Source organism: Fusarium musae, chromosome 4, assembly GCF_019915245.1.
Source record: "Fusarium musae strain F31 chromosome 4, whole genome shotgun sequence".
NCBI lineage: Eukaryota > Fungi > Ascomycota > Sordariomycetes > Hypocreales > Nectriaceae > Fusarium > Fusarium musae.
The window spans coordinates 1-18486 of NC_058390.1; the positions used below are offsets into that span (position 1 = coordinate 1).

Genomic DNA, 18486 nt, shown 5'->3' on the forward strand with positions numbered 1-18486 from the left:
CCTAACCCTAACCCTAACCCTAACCCTAACCCTAACCCTAACCCTAACCCTAACCCTAACCCTAACCCTAACCCTAACCCTAACCCTAACCCTAACCCTAACCCTAACCCTAAAAAAAATTAACTTTTATTTTTTTTAATTTTTATTTTAAAATAACTTTTATTTAAAAATAATTTTTATTTTTTTTAATTTTTATTTTAAAATAACTTTTATTTAAAAATAATTTTTATTTTTTTTAATTTTTATTTTAAAATAACTTTTATTTAAAATTAATTTTTATTTTTTTTAATTTTTACTTTAAAATTAATTTTTATTTTTTTTAATTTTTATTTTAAAATTAATTTTTATTTTTTTTAATTTTTATTTTAAAATTAATTTTTATTTTTTTTAATTTTTATTTTAAAATTAATTTTTATTTTTTTTAATTTTTATTTTTTTTAATTTTTATTTTAAAATTAATTTTTACTTTTTTTAATTTTTATTTTAAAATTAATTTTTATTTTTTTTAATTTTTATTTTTTTTAATTTTTATTTTAAAATTAATTTTTACTTTTTTTAATTTTTATATAAAATTAATTTTTATTTTTTTTAATTTTTATTTTTTTTAACTTTTATTTTAAAATTAATTTTTACTTTTTTTAATTTTTATTTAAAAATAACTTTTATTTTTTTTAATTTTTATTTAAAAATAACTTTTATTTTAAAATTAATTTTTATTTTTTTTAATTTTTATTTTAAAATAATTTTTATTTAAAAATAACTTTTACTTTTTTTAATTTTTACTTTTTTTAATTTTTACTTTTTTTAATTTTTATTTTTTTTAATTTTTATTTTAAAATTAATTTTTATTTTTTTTAATTTTTATTTTAAAATTAATTTTTACTTTTTTTAATTTTTACTTTAAAATTAACTTTTATTTTTTTTAATTTTTACTTTTTTTAATTTTTATTTTAAAATTAATTTTTATTTTTTTTAATTTTTACTTTAAAATTAATTTTTACTTTTTTTAATTTTTATTTTAAAATTAACTTTTACTTTTTTTAATTTTTATTTTAAAATAACTTTTATTTTAAAATAACTTTTATTTAAAAATAATTTTTATTTAAAAATAATTTTTATTTAAAATTAATTTTTATTTTTTTTAATTTTTATTTTTTTTAATTTTTATTTTAAAATTAATTTTTATTTTTTTTAATTTTTATTTTTTTTAATTTTTATTTAAAAACTTTATTTTTTATTTTTATTTTAATTTTTATTTTTTATTTTATTTTTTTTAATTATTATAAATTTTATTTTATTTTTTTTATATTTTATTTTTAATTTTTTTATATTTTTATATTTTTATATTTTTTTTTTTTTTATTTTTATTTTTTTATTTTTATTTTATATTTAACTTTTTTACTTTTAACTTTTTATATTATTATTTAATTTTATTTTTTATTTTATTTTTTTTTTTTTATTTTATATTTTTTTTTATATTTTTTTTTTTTTTTATTACTTTTTATTTTTTTATTTAGTTTATATTTTTATTTTATTATATATATTTACTAATATATTATATATTTATAATTTTTTACTTTTTTTTTTATTTTATATATATTATTATTTTTTATTTTATTTATTTAATATTATATAAAATATTTTTTTTTTTTTCCTTTTTTAATATTAATATAATTTTATTTTTTTTTTTTTAATTTTATTTTTTTTAATTTTTTTTTATTTTTTTTATTTTTTATTTTTTATTATTTATTATAATTTAATTATTTATTATTTTTTATTTTTATTATTTTTATTTTTATTATTTTTTATTTTTATTATTTTTTATTTTTATTATTTTTTATTTTTATTATTTTTTATTTTTATTATTTTTTATTTTTATTATTTTTTATTTTTATTATTTTTTATTTTTATTATTTTTTATTTTTATTATTTTTTATTTTTACTTATTTTTAAATTATTTTTATTTTTATAACTTTATTTTTAATTATTTATTAATAAATATATTTTAATATTATTTTTTTTTATTTCTTATAATATTCTTTTTATATTTAATATTTATTTTTTACTATTTATTTTAATATTTATTATTACTTTTAATTATTTCTTTTTACTATAACTTTAAATTTTTATATTTTATTTTAACTTTTTTTTAATTTTACTTTTAATTTTTACTAACTTTATTATCTTTTTTATTTTCTTTTTTTTTTTATTTTATTTTTACTTACTTTATATATTTACTTATTTATTTATATTTTTACTTTTTTATATTTTACTTACTTTATATTTTATTTACTTTATATTTTACTTACTTTATATTTTACTTACTTTATATCTTATTTACTTTATATTTTTACTTATTTTATATTTTTACTTTTTTTATAATATTACTTATATTATTAGTTTTTATTATTATATATTATATTCTATTTTTTTACTTATATATACTTACTTTTAATTTATATTTTTACTTTATATTTTACTTTTTTATAAACTTTACTATTTATCTTTATATTATACTTTTACTTCTTAATACTTTTAACTCTTTATTTTACTTATATATTCCTTTTCCTTTTTATACTTTAATAAACTTTTTTATTTTTTTATATAACTTATATATTACTTTATAAAATTGACTTATTTCTATTTTTTTTTATATTACTTTACCTCTTAGCTACTAATATATTTAATTTATTTTTTTATTATTTATATTAAAATTATTTACTTTTATTATTTTATATACTATTATATTTACTTAAACTTTATCCTATTTATATATCTTTATATATAATCTTAATAATAATTTTATATATTAATATTATAAGTTATTAACTTAACTAAACTGCCCTTTATTTTTATTATCTATAACTTATTAATTATATATTTTTTATAGTATTTTATAATTAAAATAACTTAAAAATAACTTTATTTTCTTTTATTTAAATAATTCTTTTTTTACTATTACTATTATATTAAAAATCTAGTATTACTTTTTATTATCTTTATTTAAATATTATACTATTTTATACTATATTTCCTTACTATCCTTTAAAGTTAATCCTATTTAATATATAATATAACTTCTAGACTACCTCTCTAGCTATATTTTAAATTCTTATACTTCTTATATTTTATTTATAATATATTATCTTATTTACTATTACCTATATTTACTAATCTAGTTTATATACTTAAATTTATTTTTAATTACTTTTATTATTACTTTTTATTAATTCCTTATTATATTAAATATACTATTTTTATAATCTTCCTTTTTAATAACTTATTTTAATTTATATTTCTTATATATATTATATAGCTACTTTCCTTCTTTATACTTTTATTAATTTATATAACTATCTATTATATAGTCTAAAACTACTTAATAGTAACTATTACCTTTTATATATTTTTTTATTAATCCTTTTTACTTTATATTAATACTTAATATATTTGCTTTTATTATATCTTATTAACCTCCTTTTATATTATTAGCTATTTATTTATTATAAACTATTACTATTTTACTTACTTAACTATTTTACCTAGCTTACTTACTTTCCTATATAAAGTTTTATAATTACTGTAGTATACCTATATATATAATTAAATATATATTTAATATATTTATTTCTATTTTTAATATATTTATTACTATAATTAAGCTATCTTTATCCCTATTACTTGCTATTTACTTATCTATTTATTTTACTTTACTTTTTTTTATATTTACTTTATTTTAGTATATTAAATATCTAAACCCTTACTTTAATTACTTTACTTAATTAATTAACTTTATATATATAATAACCTTATTATTAACTCCTTATTTTATTTAGCTTTTAATAATATTATAAACCTTTTTATTTTTCTTTACTTTTTACTTATTTTTTTTATTATTAATACTAGTCTATTTTGTTTTTAATTTACTTTAATTGCTGTGCCCCTTTTAGCTATTTCTATTACTATTACTATTATTTATAATTTTTATATAATACTAGATATTCTTTTTTATTATCTATTTTTAAAATAGTAGTAAATAATCTTTTAAAAGTTTTATCTTTTTAAAAAACTCTAGCTTATTATTTAGTGTAAATATTACTATTAAGTATATTACTTATATACTTTATTTATTTATAACTTTACTTAACTATAATAACTACAGTTAGAACTATCTTATACTATTTAAAATTAAGTAATACTTATTAATTATAATATAATCTAGTACTTACTATAATAATATCTAGTTTATAAAGTCTTAAAAACCCTTTATTACTGCTAATTTTAGTATAATAAATATAATACTTATCTTAAATTAATTATTCCTTTAACTTTATTAAATATATAATATAATCTTATACTTTATATATTAATTATATATATTATTTTATAGTATTACTAGTAGTATAATAATAACTATTATATTATTAAATATATAAAATACTAGTAATATAAATAATAAGCTTTTACTATTACTAGTTTTTATAACCTATATAATATAACTCTTATTTTAGATAATAGCTTAAATTACCTTTTTTTAATTACTTTAAAATTCTATTTCTAGACTTATTATATATTTTAACTATTTAATAATATTAATTTATTATAGCTACTTAAATTAATAAAACTGTATTTCTTTTTAAATATCTTTATATAGTTCTCTTTTTTACTTTTTTACTATACTTAATTCAGTTCTTTACTAATCTTCTATCTTAAAGCTAAAAAATCTATACTATTAGTAGCTAATAATATAGTATTTCTTTTAGAGTGCTATAGTTTTAAATAAACCTTACTATAACTCTTATATATATATTATTTTAGTAATATATATTCTATAACCTGCCTATAGATCTTATATATTATTATTAATTTTATTTTTATTATTATCTTTACTTTCTTTTTTTTACTTAAATAAAGTATTTAAGTATTAATTTATAATTATAATTATAATATTTCTTTATATAATAATATTTATTTAATAGCTTAATAAGTACTTATTATACTTTTATATAATCTATTATAGTTAATTTAAATTTTACTTATATTTTTTAATTTAATCTTATATATCCTTCCTATTCTTATAATTTATATACTTAATAGCTATATTATCCTTATATTAAACTTAATATAACTATAATAGTACTAATACTTTCCTATTATCCTCTTTTTACTTTTATAGCTCTTTTTACTTTCTTTTATCTTTAATATTTATTTTACTTATAATCTTATTAGCTTATAAAAATATACTATACTAATTACCCCCTTTTACTATATCTTATACTTACTACTAAAACTTAAATATAATTTATATATATTATATAACTAGCTTACTTACCTCTTATAGTAAATACTAGTAAATAACTTTTACTAAGCCTATCTTTTAAAAGCCTTTATAATATAATACTATAAAAAATAGTATTATACTATATATAAAAATATTATATATCTTTTTATTTACTATATTATATATTTAAATTCTTATTATTTTAGTTATTTATATTAATATACTATAAAGTATAATCTATAGTAAATTTAATACTTCCTAGAATTACTTTACTAGCTATTTATATAACTTTATAGCCTTTATATTATATAAGTATAATCTATTTAGCCTTTTTAAAAGCTACTCTTTTTATTACTTTTTAAATTTTAAAATTTAATTTAATACTTAGTTTTTTCCCTTTACTACTTATTTATTATATAAGTTAGTTAAAAATAAATAACTTATTTAAGCTTTACTATAATTATCTTCTATTTTTATTTACTTAATCTTAGGTAGCGCTTTTAAGTTATATACTTTTACTATTATTAATTTATATAGCAGTAACCTAGCTTCTTATATAAGTAAGTAAAATATTTTTAATAAGCTGCTTATTATAAATCTTACTTACTAATATATAATCTCTTTACTTTACTAATTAATTATATTACTTATTACTATTATATATTATATTTTTATTTTATATATTTATATATTAAATATCTAGTCTATTAATATTAGTTTTAAGTTATTCTTTTTTAATACTTATATTATAAACTATTATAACTTTTCTTATATAATTTAATATATCCCCTTTACTTCCTTATAAGCTTTATCTTTATTTATAGTCTTTATCTTTTTAGTAATATCTTTTTCCTGCTTATACTATAATTAGTATAATACTAATATATATATTACTTTAATTATACTTAAATACTTTAATATATAATTAGTTAATTCTATTTAACTGCTATTTTTATTAATGCTTATAATTACTAATATACTAAGTAAAATACTATTATAATAGCTTTATTTAAATTAATAATTAAGTATACTAATTAATATATTTAAGTATAGCTACTTTATCTTCTTATTAATTAACCCCCTCTCCTTTATATATCCTATAATAATAGCTTTAGCAGCTTTTATAAACTTATTTTATAAGTTACTTTACTAAATAGTTAGCTTATATAGTAGTTAGTCTTTATTTTACTAACTATCTATATAATACTAAATATATAGTATTATTATTTAATAGCTTTTATACTAAGCCTATAATTTATCTTTTAGTTAATTATTAAATAGCTTATTTAGCTTAATATAGATCTCTTTTTACTTAATTTAATATAATATAGCTAGTCTAATTATACTTAATACTATTATTGCCTTTATATAATTAGCTAATTAATTAAATATATTATATATTACTTATAATACTAGCTTATTTTCTTATATTAAAGTAGCTAGTAATAATAAATCTTTCTTTACTTTAAACTTTTATAAGTAATCTGCCTAGCCTGTCCTTTTAAGCTATATACTTAGCTTTTTTTTCTTATTAATAACTTTAATTTTATTCTTTTTAGTAATATTAAACTTATTAACTTATTTTTAATAAACTTATATTAATCTCCTTATAATATCCTTTTTTAATTTATAATTAATAGCTATTTAAACCTTTAATTTATTATCTTTATATACTTAAAATTACTTACTTACCTAGTATTACCTAAAAAATTACTAATAATATATACTTTCTATTTATAAAGTCTCTTTAGGTAGCTTTAGCTTCTTTTTTATATTTCCTCCCTTTTTTTAATTATTTTCCTAACTATACTCTTTATAATAATATACTTATATACCTTACTAATTAGAAATAAAATAGCTATATATTAAATAGCTTTATATACCCCTTCTTAGTAATTTAAAATATAAAATCGCTTTATTTAATATATCTAGGAACTAGAAATTATATAGCTTATCCTATCTATAAATAAGCCTTAATATAGTATTTACTACCTTAATAATCTTACTAATCTAACTAGTTATAATCTTTAGATATTTTTACTTTAAATACCTAGAAATCTTATTAGCTATATAGCTAAGCTTATAAACCTTATATATAATAAATAGTAACTTTAATATATAAATAAATAGTTTTATAATAGTAATATTTATTTTCTTTTATATATATTATATATATTATTAAGTTAATATCCCCTTTATATTTTCTATAACTATATTACTATTTTAATAATTAATAGCTTAAAGCTACTTTATTTTAGTAATTATTATTTTTTATCTAAACCCTATATTTTCTTATATTAAGCTATTTATAATACTAAATACTAAACCTTATTATAACTTTTCTTAAATAATAAACCTTATTATAATGCCTTATTATTTAATAATTAAATAGTAAAACCTTTTTAAAATTAAATTTATATCCCTTTTTTTTATTTTTTTATAAATATTTTCTATTTTAGCTTTAAAAATATTAATAATATCTATAAATGATTTTTTTAATAAAGTCTACCCCCTATCTTTATTAATATATTTATAGTTTTAGTAAAAATACTTAATAAGGTTTAATAAATATTATTACTAAATTATTATAAAAATACTTAATAAAGTCTAATAAATATTATTACTAGATTATTATAAGAATGCTTAATAAGGTCTAATAAATATTATTACTAGATTATTATAAGAAGTAAAGCTTACTATATCTTTTAAAAGAAAGTATTTTACTATAGTTTTATAATAATATTATATAATATATCTTAAAATATTATAGTATATAATATAATAATTAAAAAGATTATATAAATTACTTTAATTATAAATTAATAATATTAATTTATATTTTAAAGTTAAAAACTTAGCTTTTTAATTTATATTTTAAAGTTAAAAACTTAACCTTTTAATTTATATTTTAAGGTTAAAAACCTTAGCTTTTACTTACTTACTTATATAACTTTTTAATTTATATCTTAAAGTTAAAAACTTAGCTTTTTAATTTATACTTTAAGGTTAAAAACTTAGCCTTTTAATTTATATTTTAAAATTAAAAACTTTAGCTTTTATTTACTTACTTATATAACTTTTTAATTTATACTTTAAGGTTAAAAACTTAGCCTTTTAATTTATATTTTAAAATTAAAAACTTAACTTTTTAATTTATACTTTAAAGTTAAAAACTTTAGCTTTTACTTACTTACTTATATAACTTTTTAATTTATATCTTAAGGTTAAAAACTTAGCTTTTTAGTTTATACTTTAAGGTTAAAAACCTTAGCTTTTATTTACTTACTTATATAACTTCTTAATTTATATTCTAGAGTTAAAAACTTAGCCTTTTAATTTATACTTTAAGATTAAAAACTTAACTTTTTAATTTATATTTTAAAGTTAAAAACTTTAGCTTTTACTTACTTACTTATATAACCTTTTAATTTATACTTTAAGGTTAAAAACTTTTAGTTTTACTTACTTATATATATATATATATATATATATATTATATATATATTATTATACTTTATTTATATTATAATACCTATTTATTTAAAATCTATTACTTTACTTTATTATATTTTATATTTTATATCTTAGATTCTATTTTACTTTAAATAAAACTACCCTTAACCTTACCCCTAACCTGCCTAGTAGCTAAAGTTATAGCTTAAAAGTAATTTTATTAATTAAATTTATTAAAATTTTAATTTAATTAAAGACTTTATAATTAATATTTTTATAGCTATTATTAAAATATTTAAATTTTATTTTTTAATTATTATTAAGTTAAAGCTATAAAAATATAATTTAAAATAAATTTTTATATTTAGTTTTATTTTTATTTATATTAATTTATTATTTATAATTAAAATAATAAAAAATAAAAAAAATAAAATATAAAAAATAAAAAATAAATAATTTAAAAATAAAGTTTTATAAATAAATAAAATAAATAAAATAACTTAAAATATATTACTTATAATTAATTATTAAAATATTATATAAATAAAAAGCTATATAATTTATTTATTATATTATTTTTTAATTTAAAAATATTAATTATAAGTTTTTAATTAAATATTAAATTATTATAAAAGCTTTTTACTTTATTAATTAATTAATAAACTTAATATTAATTAAAGTAATTTAAAAAAAACTATTAGTATTCCTTATTACAGTTTTATAAGTATTAAATATAAAAGTAATAATATTAATTATATTTCCTCTTATAATAAATATATTAATAGTATTTTAATAAAAGTAAATACTTTTATAAAGTACTTACTAGTGCCCATTATACTAAATACTGTTTTATTTTAATAATATTAGTAAATGTTTAGTAATAATATATTATAAAGGCCTGATATACCTGTCTATGCTCAATGCGCATATCGGAAAGACCCAGGGTAGATCCTCGCCCAAGGCGAATTCCAGTATGGCCACTACCCCCGACCGCTGAGGCCATAGTGATCTTGATGTTCTGAAGCTGAGCGCCCTGTGCAACGCCCCACTAGAGCGCCGTAAACGTGTCGCCTTGGTAAATCAGCCTGGAGCGCAATTAAAGCAAGGATTCAATTAGCTACACTTACCTCCAGGGATAGCTGTTATGTCGAGAATGAGATTCTTCAGGCCAACAGCAAACGACAGCTTTCTAGCATTACTAGTTATAGGATCCTGGCCTGTTATAATGTTAATCTTAATTGCTATAAGTAATTATAAAATATATACTTAAGATAAGAGTCCGATCTCTTAAGAAAGTTACTAAAGCTTTAATAATTAGTAGCTAATAGAGATATATAAGTTAGTATATATTATTATAATATAAGGAAAAAAATCTTTATATTTATAGTATTTTTTATTAATATAATATTAATATTTATTTAAATTATTTTAGTAATTTTATATATCTTTAAAAATATAAATAACTTAATAAATATATTATTAAGTTTTAACTTAATAGCTTTTTATTTTAACTTACTTAAGGCTAAGAGGCTAGCTATTAATTATAGTAAGCTTTTTTATTATTATTATTAATAATAGCTTAAATAGCAGCTCTATTTCTAGGCTATATAACTTTATAAATTATATATATATTATTACTATTAAGGTTAAGTATATAGCTATAATATTACTTTATATAATTTATATTAATATATTAAAAACTAATTACCCTTTTTATAGTAATACTAATAGCAAGACTGCTTAATATAAATAAACTTATTACTATACTTAATAAAAGTAATTTAATAATTATATTAACTTTTATTTTTATAGTCTTAAAAGTTATATAAAAGGCTAAGTTTAAAAGTTTATAATAAAAGTTAGCTTTTTATTAGTACTTTATATTAAGTTAAAATACTTATAAAACTAAACTAGCTTATATATATATAATACTATAAAAACCTAAATTAAAAAATAGTATTAATAAAGCTAAAAATAAATAACTTAAATAACTTTTATTATATATTTTTTATTTTACTTATTATATAAGTTTATAATAATATATTTTTAAGTATTAATTAGCTATATTTACTTTTAATTTATATTTTTTATATTACTTTATATTACTTTATAACTTAATTTAATTTATTACTAATTTATTAAGCTAGCTTTAGCTTATTAATATTTATAGTTTTTCCCTTAATACTAAAACTTTTATTTTATAATTTACTTTTTTATTTTTTTTTTTTCTTTTATTTCCTTTCTTTTACTTTATAATAGCCTTTAATTCTTATAATATAATATTTATATTATTAATTTAATTACTTTAACTATATATTTTAACTTTATAAACTATACTTAGTATTAGCTATTATTACTACTTAATTTAATAGCTATAATAAAGGCCTATTACTTTATTAATAAGTCTTAATCTTACTTTAAGTAATTAGCTAGGTTTTTTAAGGCCTTTAATTTACTTATAATAGTTAGTATAATAGATATATTTTATATATTTAAAAGCCTTATAGTATAATTAAAGATTATAAAATTAATTTATAATATTAATATTAATTTATTAATATATAATAAGTCTTTACTTATAATATTTAAATACTAAAAAAAAGTATATAAATTAAAAATATTATTAATATTAAGATTATTAATATTAGTTAAATTACTATTTATATAAGTATTAACTGCTATAATAAGATAGTTATAGCTATTAATACTAATTATATAATATAGTATTTTTAAATAGTTTTTATAATTTCTAGCTTATTTAAAATTAGGCCTTTAAGGTTAAAGCTTTAATATTAATTACTTTAACTAGGTAATAATAGAAAAGGCCTTTAGCTTACTAAGGCTAAGGAAAATATCTTTTTATACTTATAAATTAAGGCTACTTATTTAATTAAATTATAAAGTTAAAGGTAGTATTATATAACTTTAAGACTTACTTTTAAAGTTATTATATTTTTTAATATTATATATAATACTTTATATATAATATATTAAAAAATAAGTATTATATTATATTATTTTTATTATAAGACTTTATTAACTATACCTTATATATTACTATAGAAATATTTTATCTTTTTAATAATAATATATTATTATAAAAATATTATAAAAAAAAATAGTAAAATAGTAAATTTAATAATTATTATAAAAATAACTTAAATATATTAATTATATAAAATATAATATACTTTAATTAATATTAAATCTTTTTTATAGCTTTAACTTAATAATAATTAATAAATAAGATTTAAATATTTTAATAATAGCTATAAAAGTATTAATTATAAAGTCTTTAAGTAAATTAAAATCTTAATAAATTTAATTAATAAAGTTATTTTTAAGCTAATTTTATTAAAGTTAATTATATAAAATAAAAAACTTAATATATAAAAAAGAGTTTTATTTAAAAATTAAAAAAGCCCTTTAATAAGTAAATAAAGCTATAATTAATTAAATAAAATTTACTTAATTAAGTATATTTACTTTATAAAATAATAACTAATACTAAAGCAATAAATAGTAATATTAATAGTAATTTAATAAAATAGTATTAAATTATTATAGTTAAATAGTTAGTAATAAATTTAATTAGTAAGCCTTATTTAATTTAAAGTTTTATAGAATAGCTTAAGCTTTATTTAAATACGATTTTACGCAAGTATAGGACTATTTAAAGAATATAATATTAAAATACAGTAAGACAGGCATTAGCATAATATAAAAATTCAGCCCTTAAAATGATTACTATACGTTCTTAAATCATCATCGCTCGGTTATAGTTACTACAGACTCTTATCAGAATCATATAATGGCTAACTTTGACCCCTTGCACCCTGGCTGCAAGGTATCCCTTCTAAACAGAGGGTTTGTGGACAACCAAAATCTCATGTCTGAGACGACATAAGCCTGGTTTTTGTACACCTTGTGCTGTTAGTCTTGTCGCCTGTGGCTGCTGACACCAGGCAAGCCACTGATAAGTCTGATCGTGCTGTGAGATCTGAAATAATTGATAACATTCCTCTGTCTGTTATATGCGCTCTGTTGCGGCGGGTCGATGAACGTCTAAACTCGCATGGCATAGGTTGAAGCAATATTAGTGACGTTGGCATTACAGAGAAGTGACCGCTTTCTCCATAAGAAAAGATAGCTGTCTAACTTTAGGCTTCCAATTTTTTAACTCGTGACCACTCAGGTGGTGATGCATGCATGAGTATAGACGCACGAGAACTGCTAAAATCTTATGTCAGGAAGGCCTCTCCACCACACGGACTGTCCGATGCAAAGATTATGCACGATGCCGCCTGACAGTGGACTACAGCGTTACTTTGGCTGGAAACAAAGATATTGCGACTGGATTCTAGTATCTATCCAATTGAGCGTAAACTACATATATTGGCCTTGGGAAGCCAATTCATAGCTGGAACATGACCATCAATTTCACCAACTCTCAAATCGCATCGTGTAACTATAGGTCCAAGATGATGATTACAAAACTCTTTACCTTGACACTCTCTATGCTGCCGGTGTCAGTGTCAGGTCTTGCTATGGCCACACGTCCCAGTGCCATTTCTGCAAGAGCCGTAGACAAGAACAATTCAAGCATTGCTGATTCTGTCAAGTTTTACTTTACAACAACCCTCGATCCAACCACTAGTCTTGAGTCTGCGAATTGGACAGTAAGCGTATCTACGCCACTCAGATATTGCAATCACTAACAATGTCGGTTAGGAAATGGATGGACCCCCAGCAAATGGCGATCGCGCACTTTGCATTGACTGTCCTTGCACCATTGACCGGGAGGTTGACGTTGAAGTCACCGACTCTGGAACCTGGTGGACTAGTTGGTGCCATTTTCGTCAAGGTGTAGAGCCGGATGGAATAGTCTTCTTCACCCAGTTCAAATCTACAACAGTCACTTGGAGTGCCGGTGTTGGGATCACGCTACCTATGCTTGGAAAAGCAATCAAAGCCAAACTTGGAGTCTCTGTAGAGAATACCAAGGGGCTCGGGGTTGGCGTTGGCTGCCACGGTGATCATTCCTGGTCCGGTACGCATGCCGTTTACTTCCAAGAGAAGATGGACTGGGGGAATCTGAAGATTACAGAGACCTTCACCACGACTGGTGGACCACAATGGTTAGTTATCTCTTGAATGCCATGGGATGGAAATTGTTAACATCTTCAATAGCCCACACAGAATCAACACTAGGACTTCATTCGGTACATCAAGTTGGCCAGACCCAGATAACACAGGCTTCCGACAGTTCCAGCCTGGGTGTAGGGATCCCCAGAATGGTAATGGACCCTGGTGTGACTTCTTTGCAGACAATCTTCAACATACTCAGTAAAGACAGCACCACGATATAGCCTCAACACTCTGTTATTACTGTAACTTTATTTAGTAATAAAAGGTTATATCTCAAGAAGATCTATGTTATATGACTATCAAATTAGTAATAACTGGAAGACAGTAAACTATGCAGGTAAAATCTCTCTTCCTATTTATACACCGGCACGTAATGCCTTCTAACATAGTCCCATACGAGGTTTTCCTCATCACTCTCTTCCTCACCAGTCTCGTCATCATCCTCACATTCTTCATCGTCGTCGCCACTATCATCATCTTCCTCATTTTCGTCATAGTCCTCATCACTGGTACTTCCATCAAATTCAACCTCGATTGGTCCTGCGAGAAATTTCGTCCCGCTTTCTCGTCTCCGGGAAGGCCCAGCTGCTATAGTTTGTTTAAGACGTGAGGCAGACCTCTCCAATTTAGTAGCCAAACCGAGAGAGAGTTGTGCTTCGCGCCGTGCTTTTATTCGTGCGCTTCGCCGCACTGAGCTCGTTGAAGTTGAAGATACCGAGATGGGATCCGCATGCCTGTTGGAGGTCGGCGTCACTCTCTCATTCAGGTTCAAGGACATCATCCTTTCGATGGTACGTTCCAACTGTTTAGTAGGTGACTCGTCAGCTTCGGGGCTCTGCTGCCGACTCCTCGACTCCATTTCCTCCTCTCGAAACGCCACTGCTGCTCGCTGGGCTTTCAAGAAGTCTTCGGAGTAAAGGTACTCCCAATGGTCGATATATTTGGCTATTGTGGGCCTGAACTCTGTAACGGCCCAGGTGTATATGTTCTTCAACATAAATCGGAACTGAGCAATATCATGAGAGTCTCTCATGTCGCCATCCCAAATACATTGCATCATCTAATCGGAGTCCAGAATGGTCAGTACGGTTCAGCTTCAGACCACTCGTTCTATACTAACATAGCCTTTGCCAGTTTTCTGCTTCTTTTTCACCGCGTTGTAACGACATGCGAGGGAGTTCTCGGTATGATACGTTATCCAGACTTTAACTTCAGGCCCAACTGTAGTCACGGCTGGGACTGGGGGGATATGCGCCAGGCCAGGCAAATTCGTCTCATATAATGCGGCAATCTCGTTGAGTCTGACAGCACAACCGCTGCCGTTAATGGCTTGACAGTAGGCCACCTCTCTCAATCGCGTGATGGCGCCGTTTGTGCCTTGTTTCGGCTTGGACTCAACAACGAGCCAAGGAAAGCACTTCAGGTGTTTCTCCTTAAAGCTATTCTTGAAAGGATAGAAAGGAGATGGTCACAAGCCATGGTTGTAAAGCTCTTTCAAAGCCGGTAATGAGAACAGCGCCGATTCTTGGCGTGGCTCCAGAGCTAGAAGAGAGTTGGCGGATGGCCGATTGATTGGAAAACAAAAAGCGTAGTCAGGCTGTGGTGCGCTCTCATTTTTCAATCTATCAGGAACTGAACTGCCAAGTCCGTCTTTTTTTGGATTGAACACTACCCATCGAGCATTGGAGGAGCTGATTGTATCCTGTAAGTCTTAAGTCTTGAACATTTCGACCTCTCTGAAACTACTTACCATACTATATGGTTATCACATGAGCTCTCAGACGCCAAGATGCTTTCTTCAAGCGGTTTGAAGAAGTTGTCTCGAAAAAAGTGTTCCCAATCTTTTTCTTCAACTCCCCTGTTAGTAAGGTCTGTTCCTTGGTTTGCGACTCTTCCATCCTGGTCAGAAGCCTTCTGGTTCAACTCATCGCAAGCGAAGTCAAGAATTGACTTTCGGAGAGCTTCGACATGATCTGGCAGGTCATTTGCTGAGTTTTCGTCGTTATAGAAGAAGCCACGGTCGAATAAGTTATGGCGTTTGAAGCAATCCTTTTTGTTAAAGGTTGATTCCATATCGATTAGCTAGTAAGAGGCCTAGACTCTTGAATCAATAGATAGAATTTGGAACAGCGAGAAATAGGGAGAGGTCTGGGTCGGGCTAGGGGTGTTGAACGACGACTCTTCCCCTCCATATATGCACGACGAGGTTATATCTGTTGGTTGTGATGTCTACATCCATGCTTGGTGTGCCTCAGAATGCCTGTCCGCTGGTCAGCCCATCTCGCCAAGCTGGAGACCAACTCGGTCCCTCAGATATCAGTGCCAGAGACGTGGGAATTTTCCAATAATTTGATGTTCACACATTAAGTTTTGAATTGATATCATATTCAGTCTAACACAATTTCATCCTTGGATGCCACGAAGTTGACGCTGAAGATCTGCAGAACCACCTCCAATCTGCCTTGCCGGGGTTCCGGATATCTCAGGCAGTAGTGGATTCAGCTGAAAGCCAGGGTAACTCGCAACGCCAATCAGAGACCACTGGCTCTTGGAGGCTAAGCCTGAATGGTAAGGTTCAAAACTCTAATCGAGTTGAGGAAGAAGTTACCCGGCTGTCCTGGTATCATTTAGAGGTCCAAGTGGAACCCAGGATCACATAATCGGCTAGCCACATGGTCTGATCTACAAAGTACAATCAGTCAAGTTTGGAAGAGATATGTTGGGAGTGAATCTTGCTGCGTTCTGACAACATACCATACTCTGTACTGGGCCAGAATTGTATCGGTATTACGCTGTTTGACACTGTGAGCAACATTTCTTTTTAATGTTTCATTTGAACTTTAGTTTCCCCTAGGCCTGTATATATAATTATTTCTTGAAAACCTTGATCGGAAACTTTGTTCCCATTAACTTGTACGCCGCAGGGTTGGGATGGAGACCATCGCCAGAGTCATACTGAGGGAGCAACTTCTCTCCGCTTCCGATCAAAGACGCAAAGTCGACAGTGTGGTCAAAAGTCCCGTTCTTCAAGATCCAGTCATTGATCGCGACCCGAGTGACTTCTCTCTCGGGAGAGTGGTACTGGTTCCCAAGCATCTGTGTAATTGTCGCTCCAATGGTAGTCATGCCTGCCTTCTTGATATCATTCGCAATCTGGGTATAGGCGGCGATGAGACCATCTTTGATCCTCTTTTGAGTAGCTGCGTCGGTTGCGGATGGCCCAATGTCGTTGACGCCTTCGAATACGACGACGAATTTGGCACCTGGTTGTTCCAAGGCATCTCGCTTATATCGTTGAAGCAGGATAGGACCTAGACCGCCTGAAAGGATAGCATTGCCACCTGCTGCCATGTTGTTCACAGCGACATTAGACATGCCAGACTCTTGCAAATGAGCCGCAAGAGCATCGGACCATCTAAGCTTGTTAACAAGCGGAACAAGTGATCAAACGTTGATTTCACCTACCGATCGTTTGTGTCATCCGTACTTCCGCGGCCATCGGTGATACTATCTCCGAGGAGAACAACAGCGAAATGATCTTTGGGTGCCCACGAGTCAACCCCGTTCGCAAAATACCAATGCTTGGTGCTTCCCTGAGATACAGATGCTGCATTGACGTGGTTGCCCTTTTGCATCCAAGAAGTCGTTCGACTGCCAGGATGTCCAGTAATCTTGTTTCCAAGCTGACCCTTCTCAGTGTAGACAGACAATGCGAGATTGGAAAGAGGCTTCAGCTTAAAATCGATGGGATCAGAGTAAACAATCTCTCCTGCTGGGATAGACACGGACTTCTTGCCCTTGAACTTGAGCTGCTTCGTGGTCTTGGTGTCAATCTGACCGACACCGGCCTTTCCACCGACTGGCAAAGCGATTGATGCCGCAGTGATGGGCAAGTCTGTTTTACCAAAGATGTTGGAGAATCGAACACGGATCTTGTCAGCTCCAATTGACATGTGAAATGTTTGGCGCAGAGTGGTGTTTTCGAATTGAGCTGCCGCATCTGCTCCTCCCTGTGGCAAGGCCATTCATTAGTATGTGCGGGCTTCGCAAAAAGCTTCAAGAATGAGTGTTTAGAGAAAACGTACAAATGGAGCTGGGGCCAAGTTTGCCGGTTCAACCTCCTGAGGCATCGACGCCCATGTGCCTACCCAGTGACGCTGCTCATTGCCATTGGGTAATGCCGAGCCTGAGAAAACCAGGCAGGCTACTAGAAGAGCCTTTGTCTTGATTCTGTCAAACATATCGGTAGTCAAGACCTCACTTGCCACTGATGACAATAACAACAGTTTACGAAAAATAAATTAATAAACGACATCACAGCGGTCTTATACAATCATGGCATGAGGTTACGGCAGAAAGTATTATTAGGCTAAACCAGGGATCAGCATCTGAAACTCTATTTTGCCGGTACGGGCCAATGGCAGTTGGCTCCAATTGATGGAGTTGCTGCCTCCGAAATACCGTATGGAGCTTGGCCTGATATGCTTACCCAGTCAAGCACCCACTGGACTCCACTAAATATCGTGTCAAGTTGATCGCCCATGTATCGCTTCTGGAAAAACACTACCGCACCAATAAGAACTATTAACGGAGTCACAATATCT

At 24.1% G+C, this 18486-nt stretch overlaps 2 protein-coding genes across 2 annotated transcripts; both read right to left on the reverse strand.

Annotated features, from left to right (window-relative positions):
- Positions 1-14267: 14267 nt before the first annotated feature.
- J7337_004955 (uncharacterized protein) lies at positions 14268-14915 on the reverse strand (the record flags this gene model as incomplete). Its single annotated transcript, XM_044822639.1, has 1 exon — positions 14268-14915. A coding segment is annotated over one exon (648 nt), but the record flags the coding sequence as incomplete, so codon positions are not given.
- A 1835-nt stretch (positions 14916-16750) lies between these two features.
- On the reverse strand, positions 16751-18123 carry J7337_004956 (uncharacterized protein; the record flags this gene model as incomplete). Its single annotated transcript, XM_044822640.1, has 3 exons — positions 16751-17297; positions 17348-17892; positions 17968-18123. The coding sequence occupies 3 exons, from the start codon at positions 18121-18123 to the stop codon at positions 16751-16753; spliced, it is 1248 nt and encodes a 415-aa protein (XP_044681131.1).
- Between the last annotated feature and the right edge of the window lie 363 nt (positions 18124-18486).